Here is a 23,024-nt window from a genome sequence, read left to right as displayed (position 1 = left end):
GCAGAGGCCCGTGTCATCTATTATTGTCTTCTCATTTACATATTTTTCGTGTAACCCCATGTTCGTGTCGGCTACATAGACTATCTGCCAACAAGTTGCATAATGTACTAAGTAAAACATTGTCAGGTACATGTAACATGAAATTGACTGAGGTCGAAGTGACTAAGGCATCGGGATTGATTTGACCACAAACAACGACAAGAGGGTGTGAATTACTTGGGTCGAAACGGACAGGGGTCAAGGTGACCTGCTGCCCTGGCCCCAAGCTGCAGGCTTAGCGGCCTGGCTATGTTTACATAAGGCGTCCACATTTTAGAAAATTGCTAAAAGTAGGCAGAAAGAAAGCCCCCATTACGTGAAAACGCTAGGGGTCGATAGGGGTCGGATGACAGTTTGACACATTTCGTGCCATTAAGAGTCGAATGATACTACATTGATCAGGTTGACCATATGACTTTCATCAAAAAACGTCCGGGGAAAAGTGAATACATTGGATGTTTGACCAAACTTTACAAAGCATCAATTTTTCGTTAAAAATTCATACGTAGAACTAATAAAAATTCGTAAAAAAATACCACTGCCTTGTACATCAGGCAATAAAATGTCGTAGGCGTGAAAATGAGTTTACTAGAAAATACATAGTGGTTCTTAAAATTAGTTTGAAAATTTACCGTCTTTACCGCGGTATCGCTAGATGGCCGTCATTTTTGAAGCGAAGATGAAGTGGTGGATTGTGGGATATCTTCCAGGGCGGCGTGACAGCAGGGTGTCTACATAATCCTTACATAACAGGTCTAAGGACAGCTGCATTCTGGGAAGGGAGGGGCTAGCTCTGTGGACTTACAAACTAGATCTGTGTCATCCCAAATCTTTATGTATAGAGATCCCATTCCACTCCATGGAACACACATTATCTAAAGGGCTCGCTTGTGAGCAGCCTTTGGCCACTCTCACTGCACTCACTATAATTCTATTATAACATAGTATGAACTGACTCCCCTTCTGGGAAAGGCAAGCTGGCTTCTTTTACATTCACATGAGCCCTGCATCACTAATGGCTAGATACCTGAGGCCATTAGCCTAGGCTAAGTCTATGTGCCCTGTACCAAGCGCCTATTGGCACATTGCATTGTGGATAATTTGATGCAATAACTTTGCACATCAGTTTTGTCAGATATTTTATTACTACAGCAATACATATTCTGTAGTCCATATAGACAAAATTGAATACATTCATTTGCCTGTGTTATAGGGTATTTGTACTTACCATAATATGCATTCTATGGTTGCACTGCCAAATATTGCATACTGGTAATATAACCGGTGACGACCAATAAAAAGACGAATAAGCTGTATTGAGATGGAAAAAAAAATATTAGGTTCCTAGCTCAATAGTAAATATCATTATTAATGATCTATGTCTTCATATATTAATCATCAACAGCTCTAACAGTATAAGTACTTTGATTTAAAGATTTCATATCCCAGTACATTCATCATAATATTTTTCTGAATTTTGAAGGATCTCTTGGTTCATCTCTGGGCAGAACATAGTTTGAATCACTCAACATTTTATCAAAGTACATAAAATACAAAGCATTTTCACATTTGCAAGGCATGTTCCTTTGTTGGTAGCACTTTTAAAGCCCTGAGTTAAAGGAGAAGTTCACCAACACTGATTTTTACATATGTGCTAGATTTGGGGTCGCTTGTTCTGGAAAAGCCATTTTTGCCATTTATAACTCACATGATTTTTCACAATGGACAAAAATAGTGGCAGAAGTTGCAGTTTAGGGCTTCATCAACTTAAGTTATTTTGATTCATGGGGAAAAAAGTGCCATAAGCTTGGCGCTTTCATCATGTGATATGCCACAGTCGACATGCCAGATCATAAAATGACCGTTAATTGAAGTGGTTTCTAAACTTTGCAGCTCCCTAAACGGTATCACATTATCAAATGCGGAGGTAGTGTGCTGATTCTACGTTTAATTTTGTTGAAATGAAAATATTTTGCAGTTGATTCCCACCATATTTCAAAAGTTATAATGTCACCTATATTGTATAATACATTTGTACCAAAACATCTTGATAACTTTTATGGAAAACTTAGAATACTTCTTGTGACCTGAAAACTTGACAAATAATAAACATCATATTTTTAGTATCCAAGATGTGCAGCAGTTTTTTATAAAATATATTGAATTTATAAACGATTTTGGTAATTTCAATATATATTTTGTCAATAAAAGAAAAAAAATATTTTAAGACCCCATAGGCCTTTGCAAAATCACCTCTTCTTCATGTGTCACATCACTCTGCTCATTGCAGTAGCGTTGCCATCTCGATCAACACGTACACTTCTTGTCACTTAGCAGTCTATTAATCATGTTTGATGTCATATCGCTTTTTTGAAACTCCGCGATTTAATGTTTAAAAGTTTCTGAGTAAATTAATCACTTGTTTTTCAATATTCAATCATCTACTTGTCATACTCGAACTCTTTGACTAGTGCCTGGTTTAGAGTTTCACAGCATGTCTTGTCTATGATGCGATATGCCACGTCACTCATGGTCCTTGTGCCATCTCGTTCAATGTCGTTGAGTTTCTTTTTTTTGGTATATTGTCAGACATCCAAAGTTTGTAAAGCTTTATTAGAAAAGATTTCCTGTAGGGTTTCCCTGGGCATTTGCCTTCCTGTGTCAAGGAAGGTGACCGTGTTGTCTCAATCTAGTTGTTTTGTCAATGGTTTTCGTAATGTTTGGCATACCAGCGTTGGTTATGCTTGGAGCAGTTGCTGTCGTGGTTATAAGGTGTGTTCCCTTGGTCTCGAAATACTTGGATCTATCAGTGTCTTCATGGTCTTTGTGCTATCTTATTCCATGTTGTTGGTTTTATGGTTTCTCTTTCCTTGGTAAATTATCAGATATTATCCAAAGTTTGTACAGCTATGTTGGAAAAGTTTTTCATTCTGGTTTCCCTGTGCAGGAATCTGCACACTAAGTTTCAACCAAATCTGACATCTGACCAATGCTTTCTGAGTTTAAGCCATTCACAGGATTTTTCCTTTTTTACCCTCATTTGCATATTTTTGAAAATGACATCTTCATTTGAACAAATTCACATCTCTGACCCAAGGTGCACCTGTGCACCAAATAGTAAGACAGTAGGTGCTGCAGTTTAGAAGTTTTTGACGTGGACGGACATACATACATACATACATACAGACGCCATTTTGCCACCTTATAAGAATACCTCACATTTGCATATATACATATGCATATATGGGAGCTAAACCTGTGCACCAAATACTAAGACAGTAGGTGCTGCTGTTTAGGAGCTTTTGACGTGGACAGACATACATACATACATACATACATACAGACATACATACATACAGACGCCATTTTGCCACCTTATAAGAATACCTCCTATTTGCATATATAAATATTATATGGGAGCTAAAAATCCAAAGGCAGAAAGTGATGGTTAGAGAGTTGCAAAGACTACAAATGTAACTCTATGTATTTTATCGAATTATAATTTTTTTGTTCTTCTACAATGGCTATGGCATTGCCACATATGAACAACTATTCAATTGTCACAAAATTGCAGCCAGTTTTGATAGATTGCCCAACAGTATGCCCCTATGCCATTAACACTACTGTGAACTTTACAATATTGTCAAAGGTAACATTCCAGTTATCTGTGCAATTTCGTACTACTTTAATTCAAGTAAAGTACAGGTTATATCAAGACCTAGAACTGACGAAAAAGTATTTTAATCACATGAATTTTGATAGTGCCTGTATTGACAAAAACAGCGTCATTTGTTGGTCGAGTCGGATAGCATAGAGCTCCTCTAAATATATAATATCTAAAATATATAAATATATAGGCAAGGTAAAATGCTCAAAACAGCTTGTCATGATTGGTTGGTCAAATTACTAGAGATTGACAAAGTCCCAATTCCAAATGGTTGAACTGATAAGGGTAAAATAAAATTAAGTTTTGAGAAAAAAAAGGGTGGTCGAATTAATTGAATGGTCAAATTAATACGGTTTGTACAGTATTATGCAGGTATACTCACTTTGGCAATACAAAAGATAGCTGTTACAGTCATAAACAATGAAAGGAGACCATTTCTGTAAAAATTAAAATAAAATCAAATAAATCATGTCCATAGGACAGGATTACATGCAGCGTGGATATACAATACCCCCTCTGCAACATATGCCAGGATATATTCATTCAATGATTCCTATCACAATTTATTTTGTTGAATTCACAATATTTTGGAAAAACATCATACAGTTTCCTTGCAATTGTTACATTGGAAAGACATCATAGTTGACATGATGTACTTAATGAAGTTGGGTACCTCTTATCTTATAAATTTTCCAGTTTCCAGCAGCTGAATTCACTACAATAGAGAACAGGTCACAAAGGGGATGCTATCAATGTTGTGTTCATAGGGATAAAGGTTAACCCTTTCACCACCATGGTTTGTCCCAAATCCATTGTTTTCTATGGTAAAGTTGGACCTGTACACAGGGAACTGGGGGTGAAAGGGTTAAAGAAGTACTGGTTTAAGCTTACCTGACACAAGCAACAGTGTTGAAATCACAGAAGCATCCTTTCAAGGTTACATCGAGTGTATCATTCGCAACAAAAACATGTGTACTGGCACTGCTATCTAATGACATATTGATTTGCGCAAAACATCATCTTAGCAGAAACGTCTTTTCAGTACAGTTACATAGTGGTGAATGTTCAAAACCTAAAGTAAAAGTACAATAAAGACAAATGTTTTAGAGACAAAAGAGGAGTTTCATTTCAGAATACATAGTGAAGACCATTTCAGAAATCTAGCATTAAGATATATCAGCAATAAAATCTTGAAATTTCTGGCACCATATTGAATTTTAGACAAACTCAGTCTTACACTTGTTATTTTAATACAACCAAAGTTAGATTAAGGAGGTGAGACTTGAATACCTTTTTGAGGGCAAAGTCAAACTACACTTGTATGTAGTTTTGTAATAATTAAGAATGAAATAATGTCAATGACACTGTGCTCCCATTTTATAGAAATACTTAATACTAGTACACTCATCATGACATCGCATTTCGACAGAACGGTTACTACGAAATTCCACCGTAAATCAATCTTTTACTTTATCAGATATGAAATGTTTCACTTTATAAGGGCATGCACATCTAATTTGGAAGAAATGGGATAAACAGTTCCAAACGCAATTTTTTTGACCAAAAATGGCAAAACTTTCCCAACACTAAAAATATGCAAATTTCCCAACACTAAAAATATGCAAATTTCACAATAATATCAATTAATCCTAATTTGGTCATCCCTAGGATTCTGTAAAATAAATTTAAAAGCAATCAGACCATTGGTTTCAAGGAGCAAGATGTTTTTGACGAAATAGGCAGAAAGAGAGGAAACAAGTCATCGTTGATGACACAGTCCCCACTTGTTAATTGGTAATTTGATTACAGGTCCTCGGAGAGCGAGGATAGAGTCCTGTTCATTAACCCTTTTCTTGCCAGACAGTAATAACTCTATCACTTCCCCATCAGCCAAGTCAGTAAAAAGCGGTATTGAGCCAAAACATAGCGTATTTTCAACCACTTGGCTTGGTATGTTATAGCATCTTTTGTCCAAAAAGAATCAACTTTACAGTATATGTTTTCAACAGCCTTCAAATGTACAGTATTATGTTAAAATACATCATATGGAATACGTTGTGTTTCATTAATTTTAACCATCTTGACCTGGTGGTGAAATATGGACTTGGCAGGAAAAGGGTTAACTTGGTCTGTGATTAACAAGTCATCGTTGATGACAAAGTCCCCATTGGTAATGGGTACTTTGATTACAAGTCCTCAGAGAGTCTGTGATAAAAATACTTTGACGAACCGTGCTGCTAGTGAGACAGTTAGTAACGAGACGCCTGTTGCAATTGGTTCTCCGGCGGCTGCTCCAGGAGAGACACCTCCTGTTGCAGTCACCATGAGCCCTCATCCTGCCACTAGAGAGGTTCCTGCGCCCAGTGCGAAAGAGGTTGAGTCCTCGTCATCAGCAGACGCTGCTGAGCCTGCTCCTGCCATAGTTGCGTGTGCTGCGATGTCCCCGCCAAAAAAAATAGTGTGGAGAGTTCGTTATCAGGACAGCCCACCTGATTATGAGCCAGACATGATCCTTGATGCCACTATGGGCAAGTTCAGACCCAGATGCCCAGATAACGGTGATTTCACCGCTGAGTCCCACTCGGAGGTTGACTAGGATGTGGCAGAGGATGATGACTTTTATGACAGGCAGTATGTAGGTGAGGCAAGCTCTGATGACGACGACATTGCTGCTGTGTTGGCGGAGGATGACACCCCTCCTGTCTGGCGTATGTCAGAACCTACCGATGCTAATATATTTGAGAAAACTGATTTTGACCATGAAAGAGGACCGACCTTCACCTTGCCCAGCCACTCCCGTGAGATCGATTACTTTTTTAAGTTTATTCCAGCTACACTGATCAGGTTGGCAAAAGACGAGACAAATAAATACGCCAAATACCGCCAGCGATACATGTATATCGCAAGAAAGATCGACAAAAACTGGCATAACGCTGACTACAGAGAGGTGCAGGCGTTCATTGGTGTCTTAGTCTGTATGGGTATCAACCGTAAACCATCAGTGGAGGATTATTGGTCTAGCGATCCATTTCTGAGAAACCAGGGTATTTCTACTGTGATTACCCGCAGTTGCTCTCAGCAGCTTATGCGATATTTTCATCTGGCAGACCTGGAGAAGGATCCCCTATATAAAATCAATCCATGGATGGAGCCCATAGTTTACAGGTGCGTAAGTAAAATTAAATAAGATGGGTAGAGAGATGGGCATGGTGCGATTTAAGGGCCGTTCTAAATTTAAGCAGAGATTACCGCATAAGCCTGACAGAGACGGTTTTAAGATATGGCAACTGTGCGACTCCAGCACAGCATACATCGCTAACTTTGCACCGTACCTACGTGTTAAATTTCAGGATCAGACTGACAGGAGACGGCAGGAGCGAGGTGTGGTGAAAAGAATTACAATGGAGCTGGTCCAGCCATTTTGTGGATATAATCACAGCCTATTTTGTGATAGCCTGTTTAGCACGGTCGTTACTGCCAGAGAGCTGATGGAGACCGGGATCTACATGGTCGGGAGCTTTAACCACCGTAATCGTCGCACCATGCCCCCTCAATTAATTCCACTGGGTAAGAGGAAGCGCCTTCCTCTGTCTATTGGGGATATGAAAGCCACGACCAGAACGGACTCTCGTCTTAACATCACCGCTTATCAGGATAGTAACGCTCAGGTGCTGATATTGAATACTGTCTATCCACCCTTGGAGTGTGTGCCAGTGGGGGAGGGAGACGAGCAGCGACAAGTGCCTCTGTCCCTGTATAATTATCGCCGGTACATGGGAGGTGACAACCGGGCCAACCAGAAGCGCAAGTACTTTCACACTGGGCGCGAAAACCACAGATGGTGGACATATCTGGCATGTTACCTGATTGATGTTGCCCTGGTAAATGCATATATATGCTTCAAGCATGTACACCCTGATAGTAAGCTGACCCATAAGATGTTTCATCTCTGTGTCGGAAAACAGCTCATTGGCGGTTATTGTGGGCGATCACAGCCCAGTGTGAGAGAGGTCGAGGCCACCGTTTCTCTTGCCACCTACATAAATTCCCAAAATCAGTAAATACACGTTGTCAGCCGTTTGGAGGGACGGCAGAAATGCTGTAAAGTATGCAGCAGAGAGGGTAAGACCACTGCCAGCGGACAACTGTCTGAGATGTCCAAAGGCTGTAGTCTGTGCGGGGTTCATCTTCACGAGGGCGAGTGTTTTGCGGTGTTTCATCATTGCCTGATACTGCGAGGTAAGAGGAGCGTTGGCGTACAGACCTCTACTCACACATCCCAGACGACACCCATCATCAAGAGAACCCGACGTAAATAGACTCATACAACACGGACCAGGGATAGCTTCTCCTTACAGTGGTGCTCTTCTTGACTGTATTCTTATGATTTAACACGGACCATGATCAAATTTTGAGCATGGTTGTGCTGTTTGTTTATGCTTTACGCCGATTATAAATTGAAACACGGATTATTTTGTACATTTCCCCCGATTGTAATTTTTGAAACACGGACTGCTACCCAGATTGTACGTCGAGACAGACTCCCAGATTTATTGTTTGGCATATTTATAAATTATTCCTGAATAAAATACTATCTATGATCGCAGATTTTTCTTCGTTTTGTTTTTACCCCCACTTTTGTTTTTGGCAGATCCGTAAGAACACTATAGTAATGGATGAACATGCGTCGTACACATGGGAGGGGCACAGCCCAACGAGACTGTGCTCATGCGACGTAGACATTGTACCAACCATCTGTCGTATGGGTTAGTGTATAGAGCAATTGCACTGCCCAGAGCTAAGGTGGTACAAAACTGCACCTTACTAACAACTGCACAGCTAACCTGTTAGGAAATGGTAACACTAACGAGCTAACTGTGCATTGAACTGGCCAAACTACGTACACGCTTTCCTTCAATGGCGAAGCTAGGTCGTTGACACTACGTCAAAGCTGACTGCACTGTGCGACTCTCCCAAGTCGTTCAAAGTACATGGCCAAGTGACACAACCAAGGCGGAACAGGACAGTATTGAGGGTGCTGCCGCACCTATAGCACTAACCCCTGGGTCTTCTACTAACCAACGAGCGAGGTGATGTTTCCGCGGCGTGGACGTGCGTGATGGCGAAAGAGCTTTACTTCCGCAAAAGTAAGCTAGAAACAGGGATAAAAGTACATGTCCCCCCGGGCACATAACGCACAAGACCTCGTTATTTTCTCGACACAACCCCATGAGCGGTTGCCCCTCTATACAGGCATGCAAAAAATTTTGAAGACTAACACGTATATGGTCGGTAATCGTACCCCGAAAATGCGGTATTTTCCCGCCAAATGCCTGGCAGGAAAGCGTGCAGGAGAGCCAATCTTCTGTAGACACGGAAAGGGGGGCTGGGTTTGACCGACTTGGCAGGATAACGGACAGGGGCGCTTGGCAGGAAAAGGGTTAATAACTAATTGACAGGATGTTGCCAAACATTTTTGCATCCTATCATAACACTGACAGATTATCACCGGTACCATATTTCATAAAGTTTGATGCAGTGCTTCTGGACATTCACCCTAAGCAACAAAATTCATGATGTAAATGCAAATTAGCAATTAGTTTAAACAATACCACTATGTGTCATTGAATTGTACTTACAACACTATGAGATCAACATCTGTACCAAGTTTCATCAAATTTGATGCAGTATTTGTGGACATATCACTCTAATTAACAAAGTTCATTACATATGCAATTACAAATTCATTAAAATGGCACTAATAAATGTCTTTATTCACTGTTAAAGCAATGTGAGCTTAACAGATCTGTACCAAGTTTCATGAAATTTGATGCAGCATTTTTTGACATATCAGCCTTATTACAAAAATTAATTGCCACTGCTACATGTTATGAAACAAACTGATGTGCATATGTATGGTCCTTGTATCAACTTTGAATAATATTGGTGCAAATATGTCAGAGTTATGGCTCTGTACATTTAAAAAACGTATTAAAATAGCCACTAGGCGGCCATTTTTTATTGGATTTTGAAACCAATAGACATGCATACTTATGATACAGGTCAATGTCCTTGTACAAACTTTGATTGAAATCGGTTGCTAAATGTCTGATTCATGGCTCCGGACATGAAAAAATCATAACAAAATGTCTACCAGGCAGATATATTGCATCAGATTGTGAAACCAATTGACATGCATACATATTACAAAAGTCAATGACCTTGTACCAACCTTGAAAAAAATTGGTTGCTGCGGACATGAAAAATCATACCATAATGGCCGCCACACAGCCAATGTATTTGATCTTAACGTTAAAAAAAATTCAAAATGCATATGTATGACGTATGTCCATGTCCTTGTTCAAACTTTGGATAAAATCAGTTGAGACGTGCCTGAGTTATGCCTCTGGACATGAAAAAAATGAAACAAAAAGGCCACACGACTAAATTGAATCATATCGTGAAAAAATACCGTCAAGGACACTATGTGCTCATATTCAGTTTAAATTGGTCCATTGAAGAAACATTTAAACCAGGAAAAAACATAGGGCCAAAGTCCCTGAAGTTACTATAGACATGGATACAAAATTAAGTATTTCCTGACTGTATGAAATTATCTCACTAAGGTCATCCTAGGGACATGAAAACCAAATATTAAAGCTGTCTGACCAGCGGTTTTGAAAAAACAAGCAACTCAACAGTTGACAGAGCTCTGCTGTGTTATGTAGAGAATAACCTTTTGTGACACATGTATTGATGAAGAAGGTGGATATCTTTGATAGCTCATTTCAGGATGGCCTGACCAAAAATGGAAAAAAATTCTGTAAAAATACAGATTTGCATGTTTCATCAGACTATATTAGTCAATAATAGCAAATAAACGAGAATTAATTACATTCTAAGTAAAGTAAACAAGACTTGCTTAAATCAAGATTTACGTCATAAAAAAACAGCATATCTGTCAGGTTATAAAGAATCTTGAGCAGGGTATCTTTTAATATCAGTATTTTTATCCTATTAACCAAGCACATTTTAACTTTCAAATTAACATTGTAAGTAAGTTCTGTTGAATAAGCTGAGACTGTACGTACTCAGAGAAAGCACACTGAAGAGACAAATGTTTGAAACTTAAGAAGTTCAAGGTCATCAAAAGCATTATAAGGAATCATGTTACACTTTCATTGCACTGTTTACACAGATTGCATAAGGCTATAAATAGCACAGAGGAATCTTACAGCCCAGCTTTACCATAAAAACCCTATCACTTTGACCACTCTTTTAATTGACCACTCTATTTTTTTCCTCAAAAAGTAATCTTATTTTATCCTTACCAAGTCAATCATAAATGGAAATTGGAACTTTCTCTATCTCTATTTATTTGACCACCCTATCATGACAACTATTATGAGCAACTTCTTTTAGATAACATAAATGGTGGTTCAGAATATATCAAAGTTGGGATTAAGGAAAGTTGCCTTTACATGTTTTAATCCTCCAAGATGGTAAGCATTTCACTATGACCTGTCAAAAAAAGTTGAACTTTCTGATAATTCCACACTAAAATTATTTTGGCTTTGATGATTTCCTAATTAATTCAATTATTTAAAATCATATTAATTATTTTTTTCTGGGTGAATTGATAGGGTTTATACAGTACAAGAATTACATACATTGTAAGTCAAATTTGACCAAAAATGACAAAAAAATTCCTTAAAAATACACATTTGCATATTTCATCACAATTTGAACAAATCTAAGTTGGGTTATCCCGAGGGACCTGTATACCAAATAACAAAGCTGTCTGACCAGCGGTTATGAAGAAGAAGATTTTTTACCAAAAACACCTTTTTGGCATTAATTTGCCTATTTTCAACAATATCAAAAAATTAAAAAAAATAGTTTCTCAAAATCATATTTTTCATCTACACAACAAATATCAAATCAGTAAGTACTGCGGTTTCTAAAGATATTTGAGTGGACGGACGCCTCACAAACGGACATACATACATACATACATACATACATACATACAGACTGACGACGACGACGCCGGACGGATACCCATCCCAATAGCTTCTATAGACTATAGTCTATAGTAGCTAAAAAATACCGTCAAGGACAGTGTGCTCACATTCAGTTTGAATTGGTCTATTCAAGAAATATTTAAACCGGAAAAACAAGAATGAAAAAAAGCAAATAAGGTCTGAAAGATAGGTACTCGAGGTCATCTTTGGAAACATGCATATCGACTTCTATAGCAATGGGACAAGCAGGTCCTAAACGCAAAAGCAAATGTCAACAACAAAAAATAGAGAAGGCTTGATAAAAAGAAAAGGTGGGAGTGGTAAAAAAATGTACAAGGGATCTGGTAAAAAGTAATGCTACCTCATCAATCTTCTAGACCCTACCCCCTCCTGAATATCAAATGTTCCATCCCTTGGTATTACATAACGCCAGATGACAGGAAATGTATTTACAACCTTGGGGAGTTTTTAATTAATGCGATGAGTGTTATCATTCTAATGTAAACAGCACTTAAGTTGGTTACAGATAGTGAAATGCCTTCCACTGTGGGCGGTGATTACAACATTTGGAATTATCCTGATCCAAATTTCTCATCACTTCTTGTATGTCTTACATAGAGTAGTTGCAAAATTTAGTCCGCAATGAAAAAATTCACCTCAGCTTTGTTTTCTGGATCAAATTTTCCTACAAATTGATACCAAATATGACAAACTTATGTTCACAGCCTTTGAAACTGTCTCACAACATATCCTGGGCTGGTGCAGGTCATTTAACTGAGAAAATTACCTAAAATATACAAATTTGGGGGTTTCCCAACACTTTGAGCAGAAAGTTTATCTGATAACATCCCTCCGGACCTAATACCAAATTACAAAGCTATCAAACATGTAATTTTGAGAACAAGGTTTCTTGACCAAAAATGACAATATTGACCTAAAAATACAAATTTGTATATTTCAGGACAATTTCCACATATCTAACTATTGTCATGTCCGTACGTCTGTGTACCAAATATAAAAGCTGTCTGTCCCGGGGTTTTAAAATGAAAAAAGTGTTTAAGATTTTTTGACCAAAAATGACAAAATTGTTACAAAATAGTAATTTTCTCAATTTTGTCATAATTTCAACAAATTAGAAGAGTAACACCCTCGCAAAGATCTAACCCAAATTTGAGAATGATTGGGCTGGTGGTTTCAGAGAAGAATAATTTTTACTGAAAATGAGAAAAATCACCAAAAAATTCAGCAAAAATACAAAATTAAGGATATCTTCACAACGTTCATAAAACTGTATAAGGTTCACCTAAGGTACTTGCACACAAATTTTCAAATCAATCAAAACAGCAGTTCTTGAGATATTAATTCTTGACCATTTTCACATTTTGTAAGCTCATTTGCATAATTTTGGCAATGCAGACTTCATTTGAACACAATCCCATCTATAGTCCAGGATAATCAACACACCAAATACCAAGCTAAAAAGTGCAGCGGTTCACGTGTTTTTGATGTTGACAGACATAGTATATGTACGTACATACATACTGGTACATACACACTAGCAGTGAAATCGTAGCAGTACTTGTGGTGTATATCGAACACGCTCGGTTCAAGGGTCATCGCTATAGTTCTACTGCGAGCCAATGCATGGGCCTTTTTTAGGCAGTTTACTACAACACCGATCGGTGTCGTAGATTTAGCTCGCAAAATTATAAAATAGATAAAGTTTGGAGTAAATCAAATTGTACCTACTGTATCACTGACTATCTAAGACTCATCTTCTCCTCCTGCTAACGAACCCGACTGTGATAACATGTATTTTTGACTGGTTTTCCTTGAGCTGTTGATGGTTGCTGCTCGAATTTGAACTTTTGACCTCCAACGTATTTAGTGCGTTGTACGCACGAGCAAGCGAACATCACAGAAACCGTCAACGGCTCACAGGAAAACAGTTGAGAATATGTGTTCTTATCGTAAAGGTAGTTAGCAGGCATACAGAATGAGTCTAAGATAGTCAATGATAAAGATGATACAAGTTTATTTATTCAAAGGCTAATATAGTTCATTATTTTGCGAGCTAAATCTACGACACCGGTCGGTGTCGTAGTAAACTGCCAAAAAAAACCATGCGTTGGCTCGCAGCGGAACTGTGGCAATGACCCTTATCCAAGCGGCACGTTCGATATAATGCCACAAGTACCGCTGCGATATCACGGCTAACACACACACATACATACCGGTACAGACTCTACCAACTTCAGCTTATACGATAACCTCACATTGATATACTGTACCAAATGTGATCTAAAAATAGGATAAACCCCCCCCCCCCGAATCCACGCCCCAGGCTGAAGAAAGGCTGAAGTGCCTTAATGTGTAGCCTTTCTGATTAGGCTGCGTTCACAAATAACGATTAGGGGGGGGGCTGGAGGAATATCGATTGAAATCTTTTTTTTTTCAGATCCCCCCCCTTAAGTACCCTAAAAAATTTTCAAATGCCCCCCTCTATATGATCAAAATTTTTTAAGTTCCCCCCCCAAACTACCACAAGCCCGCATATTTGTAAAGGATGTGAGCGCAGAAAAAAAACATGTATTGCGCTGTTCTGCTCACAGGTGTTCAACACTACCTGTATTAGCACTTTGTATCTATAGTCATATTCCCAAGGCAAGTTCTTTAAATGCATGAGTGAATTTTTTAGATTTATTGGTCTAAAAGCCAACTTGAGTTAATCCAACTCTGGCCAGGTCAATTGCTCCTGTTGAAGAGCACACAAAATGCAATCATGAGAGAGTAGGAAAATTGTGAATTCTGGCTAATTGCCGTATTGCACAGTGACGTACCAAAAAATTGTTTCAAATTAAACTGCAAGACCTATATGAATTAGATGCTACTCAAAATTGACAATACCGGAAGGTTAAAATATTCTATCAAATAAATGTTTTAATCTCTGAAATTTTGGGTGTGATAATTGCAAATTTGGTTAAAAAATAAATAATTCCATTTGGTTACATATTTTTTCTTTTAGTCATTACTATTCAAAGTTTTACTTCTGTATCATTTTACTAATAAGAGTGTGAAAATTTAGAAAATCAAGCATGGTGACCCCATCTTTTTTCTTTAATATTTGATTATTCTCATATGCCAGAATTCAAACATTTCTATGTTTTCTTCCATGTGTTGCTCTCTGGCCTGATCTTGTGTACAAGTGAGTTTCACTGTCATGAGTGTCATTGACCAAAACTCTTTTTCAACTACCATGTACGTCAGATTCAGAGCTGTCTCTGTCACTGTTCAGGTATGCAGTGACAGTGACACTGCAGTAGCAGGGTAATATCTGATAGTGACACTACCCGTAGGTAGTAGCTGTATTAACTTTGATAATTTTGGCAATATTTTTGTTCAGTTTTACAACTGTGTTCTTGTTCTACTCCCTACAGCATGTTGTATTGTCCAGTATTCAGCTTGCTATCACAGCCTATGTATGTGTGCCATGCATTTGTATCACTGACAACTGACTGTCAGTCTGGACTCCAATTAAATTATCACCAAATACATATTTTTATTTATATATACAGGCTTTGTCGACAAACTAAATATTGTGTGTTTGAGCATGCTGTAGGGAGATAGCAAGAAACTGTAGTTGTTATATTGCATAGAAATATTGCAGAAATCATTAACAGTTGCAGCTTCTGCCCTGTTACTAGGCTCGTTTGTTTTTTACGACAAATCACACGTTTAGATTTTTTCGAGATAAAAGTCATGAAATGTGACAAAATGGTTCTAGATTTTGTTAAATTATTACTAACATTACAACATTTTGATGACATAAAAAATGGTATTCATTTTTCATTGAATTACCTGCAAAAACTTGGAATTGGAAAATGTAAAACTCAATAGGGACCCAAAAATTTTCAAGTCCCCCCCCCCGACAGGTAGAGCAAAATTTTCAAGTCCCCCTCCACCACCCCCAAAATTTTCGAATCCCCTCCTGAATTCCTCCAGCCCCCCCCCCCAACCGTTTTTTTTTGTGAACGCAGCCTTCAAGTTATCATCACCAATTTTCAGAATTTAGTACGGTTTCTAATTATGTCCGAAAAGGACGTCCAAAGTGACCGAATAACCTTAATGAAAATCTAAACTTCAGTATTATAACATCCATATTTATTTACCGACACAATGTTGAATCACGACCTCCATGGTTGAATGTATATATGTGCCATGGAGGGACTGTGGAAAAGGGAGCGCCACACATCACACAACTTCAGTACGCATAAGCATTCTCCATATTTTGGTCCCGAGTTAGGTCCCGACGGTTTAATGGGAACGCTAAAGAAAAGCTATTGAACTCATACGTCACTCCAGCTTGTGTGATTGCCATTGCGACGCTGATGCATTGGCATTAATAATGTGGGTGTATACGTTGTTGACGCATACGTTTTGAAAAACTGACTGACACTCACCGATCTGATTACACTGACTTTCCCGACGGAGTTTCGAACTCTCACAACTGTTCAGCTTCCTGTTCAAGATACTAAAAATAAGCTAGATCACCATTCGCTTTATAGACAAATTTGTCAAAATGAGTTTGTCCTGCGCAGAGGTCTATGAAGTCAACTTATGTGACGACCTTGTTCTCGTGCGATTGACCCCATTTATAAATACATATGATCACATCGTCCAATCAAATACAAAGACAAGCAGACGTCATCATTTCGGTATGTTATGGTCTGTTGTATTGCATGTTGTAGTCGCGTCACGTCGTAGGCCACGGGCGCTCGCCACTTTGACGGTGAAAACAAAAGACTGGACATCGCATCTGAACAACCCACACCAAGATAAATTAATCGCCGTGATGATGTTCAGAGAGATAAGAATAAGTCTGACACATCTGAGTGGTACTTGCCAATCTCCATACATCATGCTACTGTAGCGGTATGGAAAATTACAAACTAGCTAGGGAGTCTCAGCAGCCATGAGTACGAAGACGAATACGAAACATGGCTTACGTGTGCATCAGATTCTGCTTGGCAAGCGGTCCCCCTCCCCCTTCTTGTGTGCTTTGCATGGGTCAACGCACTAACACACAGCACAGGCGACTCAAGTATTACTGAGTTTTTCACACTGTTTTCTCTATCATTTTCTCTTCTTTCTTCATGCTCTGAATGATCGGAATAAATGAAATAAATGGTTTATATAACCTAACCTAAGCTAACCTAACCTGTGACTCTTTATTTATTTTACACTCCATTACAAGGACGTATATCTCTCATACACACATGCTGTAATTAATTAGTCAACACAACTAATTATGCTAATCCGTGGACTTATCAGGGATTTTACGGGTTGGTCAACATCGCGAAAGATAGGAATGGTTACTAAAACGGGCTCATTTTCATTAACATCACTATCTTTCCGATGTTGACCAACCTCTGATAAGTCCACGGATTAGCATAATTAGTTGTGTTGACTAATTAATTACAGCATGTGTGTATGAGAGATATACGTCCTTGTAATGGAGTGTAAAATAAATAAAGAGTCACAGGTTAGGTTAGGTTAGGTTATATAAACCATTTATTTTATTTATTCCGATCATTCAGAGCATGAAGAAAGAAGAGAAAATGATAGAGAAAACAGTATGAAAAACTCAGTAATACTTGGGTCGCCCGTGCACACAGTAGTGGTCAACACAGGGACGCGTTCTCCTTCGAATGTTGCCATGCTACATAAATTATGACAAGTGTTGGTACTATGAGTACCCATTTTCGAACATTATGACTCGATCTTTTGCAACATTTGTTTTCCGTGTTTGCTTGTTCATAATAACATATTAAGTATTTATATTTCCATCTGATCGTAGAAATAGTATTTTCAGCATTGCCACTGTTCTTATATTTTCTTATGAGTGAGAGTGTGTGTGTACAACTATTCACAGTACCCACATTCGCCAGAGGTTGCAGTGTGCGCCGCGCTCGGTAAATAACACGTCCCTGTGCACAGGGGCCAGTGGGAGTTTCAAAACATGCTCCTCAGGCAGGTATTATAGGCGAACTTGGTAGATATCCTATCAAAATTGCCATTGTCAAACGCATGTTAAAATATTGGCACAAATTAGTTTTCAGTGATGACATTCTTTTACGTTCAGCGTATCTTTCTGCAAGATGTCATTCAAAGTGGTTTGAGTTCATTCAAAACATACTTCATACTAGATACTTATAAATGCTTAGGGCCTATAGCGAGGGTAATATTTGGTCAGCTGTTTGTAACATTAATGCCACTATTAAAATTGTCCAGAATAACAATAATAATGTTGTTGTTGTTTTTTCTATTGTAGTTGTTTGAAATTCACTGTATTTATATATCACGATACCAAAGGGGACACGATTTCAAGCCTAATCCAGGATTTGCCGGTCCCCGCCTTGTCTTGTCACGTTAGACGCAATGATCCGCGAATATAAAGGATTGGAAACAACTATTACATGTATGGGTGATATAGACTTACTCTGGAGGGATTACTGAATAAACAATTACAATGCTTTACTGGAAATCAGCTTGGTCTCCTTTTCTGGATAATATAATTTTAAATTCTTAATGTATCCATTTGACTCAGAACATTGCAAATATCAATTGTTGAAAAATGATCCCCTTATCACATAAATGGAATCAGACTTTTCTGTTGACCGCGGTTCCCCTGACAACGAGACAACTGCGCAGTGGGCGCCATATTGGATTTTATTCAGATCGAAAGTTTGGCCTGTTAACTTTTGCTGTTGATCGAACGGATATTTAGAGCGGGTAGCACCAGGAAAGTGCTGGCAAGGTAAATGTTCAAATATTGTATATAGTAAATCCGTAGTTGATGTTGTTGACAACACTTCATGTATAGGGTTTTGTCCTGGAATGGGTGCCATGACCTAGCCCTGGCCCTGCGTACAGGTCTGTCACAGTGTGTTCCCAGCGTAAATTATCGGCCTCCACCACAGTCCTGCAACGGTCTGTGGAGATAACTGGTGTCTCTGTGGTCGGTCCGGATCCGGACCGCAACGAAGAAACGGTCTTTTCAGTCAAAATTCTGCTCTATCGGGGCTAAATCCTTTCCCTGCCTGCCTTTACCTGCTAACCGACCTCAGAAAAGATGCGATTATCTTCTAACGTCCAAAACCGCTCGTTCTCTGAAACATAACGCACTCGACAAGTTGTTTACTGTTTACCCATGGAGATCGCCATTTTGAATCTCGCTGCAAGACCCCAGTTATCTCCATAGAACGTTGCAGCTAGTTGCAGGGCTGTGGTGGAGGCCGTATAACGCTGGGAACACACAGACCTGTACGCATCTTTTCTCAGAAGTAATCATACCAAATAACTTTATAACTGTTTACAGGCTGCGCCCTCCATGTTATGGACCCTCCAACTGCAGACGATGCACTAACTCAAGTGGTAAATTTGACGTGTTTTGAAAATGTTTTCAAAGAATCAGCACTTGGCGTGCAAGGCACCTATAGCTGCATAATTATGAAAATTGTAGCGCTATGGTGAGGCGGTCGGTGATTGTTGGTTGTTGCGACTTCGATAAACATTGAGCGACCCGTGGTCTCGAAACCCTAATAATAAAAAAAGGAACGATTACTAGAGGGTTTCAGACCCTAAAAATGCTGAGTCAGCACTTTTGCATCGATGCTTTTTCAAAGAAAAATATAAAATTATGATTCTCTTTAAAAATCAAGCAGAGTAACATGGTATTTGTTTTATATTTTTCAATAAAGCACATTTTAGTGGATCATTTGTGAAAGTTATATGAAATTGACAATATTCCTAGTATGTTTTCATTATTACATGCAAGTAATAATGTCTTTAACTGATAGTAGTAACTGTAAACAATGGAATTCACTTTGCAATTCCTTTGGTCTGGTGAACATGATCAAATCACCTACAAGAATAACAAATAATACCAGCACTTGTATCGATCATATCTGGACAATGCACTCAGAAAGAGTTCTCAGTAGTGATGTGTCATGTATTGGTCTCAGCGATCATTATCCTGTTTACATCATAAGACAAAGTTCAAATAATTCTAAAATACAGATACACAAAGCATTTTGACCCGGACTCATTTTGTAAAGATTTAGCCGAGGTCCAGTGGTTAGTCATCAATAGTTTAGATGATATTACTGATATGCTTGACACGTGGAATAAATTATTTCTCAGTATTGTAGATAAACATGCGCCAATTAGAGAAAAATTTGTCAAATATCCAACAGTTCCAGAATGGTGGAATGAGGATATAGATCTAGCAATTAAAATTAGAGATAAATACAAAAAGGGTAAATCACATGACTTATATAAACATTGGAGAAACAAAGTTACATATTTAATTGGAACAGCGAAAAAGGAGTTTTACAACAGTATGCTTGACAAGTATCCGAATGATTTCTGGAAGTTTTTTAAACATTTTTCTCCGAAATCAAATTCAAAGAATCCCATTTTTCTTACCAGTGAGGAAATATCGGAACATAAAGAAATGGCCAATGCTTTCAATAACTTTTTCACAGATATAGCGTCCAAATATATCAAGCAAATCAATTACAATGGTGATAGTTTTATGCACAAATTAAAAGATTTTATATCAAAGAACCTGCCAAAGAATACAGAGTTCAACATACTCTGTTGGATGAATCAGAAGTTTTGAAATTTCTTACTGGTATAAATTGCAAGAAATCCACTGGTTTAGACGGTATAAGTGCACGTATAAGTGCACGCTTTTTAAAGATAGGAGCCAATCAGATTACTCCAAGCCTCACAGTCCTTTTTAACTATGCAATTACATCCAGTTCCTTTCCACAACAATGGAAATCTGCCAAAGTTACACCATTATTCAAAAAAGGTGCAATCGATAATGTCTCAAACTACCGACCAATTTCAGTTTTACCTGTTCTTTCTAAGCTATTGGAAAGACATGTTCACACCCATTTTTATGATTTTCTCTCTTGTCACAACTTATTGTCCAACAATCGATCTGGTTTCGTAAGCTTCATTCCTGTCAAACAGTATATACTTACCTTACAAATTTATGGTATCAAGAAATTGACAAAGGCAACCTTATTTGGCTTTTGTTGATAGACTTCAGGAAAGCATTTGACCTTGTTAATCACAATATATTGCTGCAAAAACTGAAACTTTATGGGTGTTCCAACGAAACTCTTCTTTTCCTTACATCCTTAGATCCCAGTCAGTTAGCTTTAATGGGACCTTGAGTGACGCTCTTCCACTTTGTGTTGGTGTCCCTCAGGGCTCCATTCTAGGTCCTCTTTTCTTCCTGCTTTTTATTAATGATCTCCCCTTAGCTTTAGACAATTCAGAAATCAATATCTATGCTGACGACACAGCGGCTGGCACAGGCGGTGGGCCACAATATCCAAGAACTTGAAACTAAGCTCAATGGTGACATGACATCCATTTTGAGCTGGTTTTGTAATAATAACATGTGTATAAATACAGAAAAGACCAAGGTGATGGTCATTGGAACCTCCCAGAAAAAATCTAGAACAGACAAATGTATAAAAGTTGTTTGTAATGACGAGCAGCGTTGAATGTGTTAAGCAAGAAAACCTTTTAGGTCTGTCAATTGATGATACTTTGACCTGGGATAAACATGTCAGTAAAGTATGTGGTAAAGTTGCTTTTAAGTTTTCACAGTTAAAGCATATACGATCATTCTTAACTAAAAAAGCAATGTTGACGTTTTATAATTGTTTCATTTTACCTCATTTTGATTATTGTTCGAACGTATGGGGTCATTGTTCAACCACTCTTTTATCTCATATAGAAGGACAGCAGAAATCTGTCGCTAGAGTGATTTTAGATCAAGACTTTAATACTCCAAGTTATGTTTTATTTAAATCCTTAAGGTGGTAGTGCATTTGCCTTGGAATATCCATGTGAGGTAAAGGGATGATTATCAATGCAGTCCTTCTATTGTTAACAAGTGTGCCTTCTTAGTAATGTGGTTGATAGAAAAGAATAATTTATTTATAAAAGAGTAAAACTGTATATTTGATTCTCTCTGATATTTTATTCTTGATCTTGAGGAAGATACTTTGTAACTTGCTTGTTTTGGTAGAAGTGATAACATGAGCAACATCTCGAAATGAACTTTTTGCATCATGCAGAGATAAAACTTTTGCTTTCTTTTGGTGATTCAACACATTCTGTGTAAAAGTGTATAATAGATTTAACAAGATGGAATCAAATATTTGGTATCTTGTGACATCCTAGTCTTGAATTGTTATGCATCATTTCAATGAAGAGATCAAGAAAAATAATACCTTGTTGACCTTAAAGTTAGAAGGGGAATGATACATTTTGACACACAGGAAGTATAAACATATTTTACTTTCTTACAATAGTGTTAATTTTCCAGGATTCTTTTTCTCATCAAATACGACTGATATATATTAAAAGTTACACATTTTCCAAAAACACAACAGCTAAAAATGAAAGTAAGTGTAAAAATTTAGATATACAATATCTAAACTGCCCAAGTGAATTATTGGTACTCTTCATGAGCACACACTACATTTACTCTTAACAATGTTGATCAAGTTACAGAAAAACATAGTATTAACGTTATAATAATCAATTGCTTCTGACCAAAAGAAAAACAAAATACGATTTAAAAGTAGCAAACACATTATTTATCCAAGCACATTGTATATAGTGGATAGTAAGTGTATGATAAGGTCACTGCTAATTTGTTAAGTACTGTGTAATGCAAATTGTACAATCGTGAAAAATTGCAAAATGTTCTGTGCAATGTGTATATTGTCCTAAATGAGTTGCAAAGAAGGGTCAACATTTGATGTAACAATGATTTTTACGGTATATTTACAGACATTGCTGTTTATGTTTTTAAATAGATGAGTTCAAGAACTTCCGTGGGAAGTCAGCCAAGGGAAAGTGGTGGACAGCCATTTTCTCCTGGGAAATCTAAAACAGAGACAGTAAATGGAACAATGAATGGGTCAAAGTATCCTGAAATCAGACAAAGGGGCTACTATTCTGATATCCTTGACAGCGATGCAGGAGGACAGCTTGGGGTAAGGTTTTTCAATCTTCAATACCAGTAGCAGTATTACCAAGAGCAATACCTTCCTATTTCTGTCTGCTTTCATAGGCTAAGTACTCTTTGAAACGTTACACAGTACTGAAGATTTCCCATAATTCATCATGATTTGTACACATGCTAAGTACTCTTTGAAACGTTACACAGTACTGAAGATTTCCCATAATTCATCATGATT

General features: G+C 37.9%; 2 protein-coding genes across 6 annotated transcripts in view; one reads left to right on the top strand and one right to left on the bottom strand.

Moving 5' to 3' along the window:
• LOC139151274 (uncharacterized) overlaps positions 1-16,399 on the bottom strand; it is a 102,384-nt gene extending 85,985 nt beyond the window's left edge. Inside the window, exons 1-4 of the mRNA XM_070723953.1 lie at positions 16,191-16,399; positions 4,598-4,778; positions 4,089-4,143; positions 1,268-1,350 (exon numbers count right to left, since the gene is read on the bottom strand). Of these exons, the coding sequence (XP_070580054.1) occupies positions 1,268-1,350; positions 4,089-4,143; positions 4,598-4,704 (245 nt within the window). The 5' untranslated portion in view covers positions 4,705-4,778; positions 16,191-16,399. The remainder of the gene's footprint in view (positions 1-1,267; positions 1,351-4,088; positions 4,144-4,597; positions 4,779-16,190) is intronic.
• A 2,041-nt stretch (positions 16,400-18,440) lies between these two features.
• Positions 18,441-23,024, top strand: part of LOC139151247 (dynein axonemal heavy chain 1-like) — a 206,762-nt gene continuing 202,178 nt past the window's right edge. For all 5 annotated transcript variants that reach the window (XM_070723939.1, XM_070723931.1, XM_070723923.1 and 2 more), the window contains exons 1-2: positions 18,441-18,547; positions 22,641-22,820. In XM_070723939.1, the coding sequence (XP_070580040.1) occupies positions 22,641-22,820 (180 nt within the window). In that variant the 5' untranslated portion in view covers positions 18,441-18,547. The remainder of the gene's footprint in view (positions 18,548-22,640; positions 22,821-23,024) is intronic.

This window comes from Ptychodera flava, chromosome 2, assembly GCF_041260155.1.
Source record: "Ptychodera flava strain L36383 chromosome 2, AS_Pfla_20210202, whole genome shotgun sequence".
In the NCBI taxonomy this organism is placed as follows: Eukaryota; Metazoa; Hemichordata; class Enteropneusta; family Ptychoderidae; genus Ptychodera; species Ptychodera flava.
Note: the sequence above shows the minus strand (reverse complement) of the source record. Positions and strands in the feature narration are given on the sequence as shown.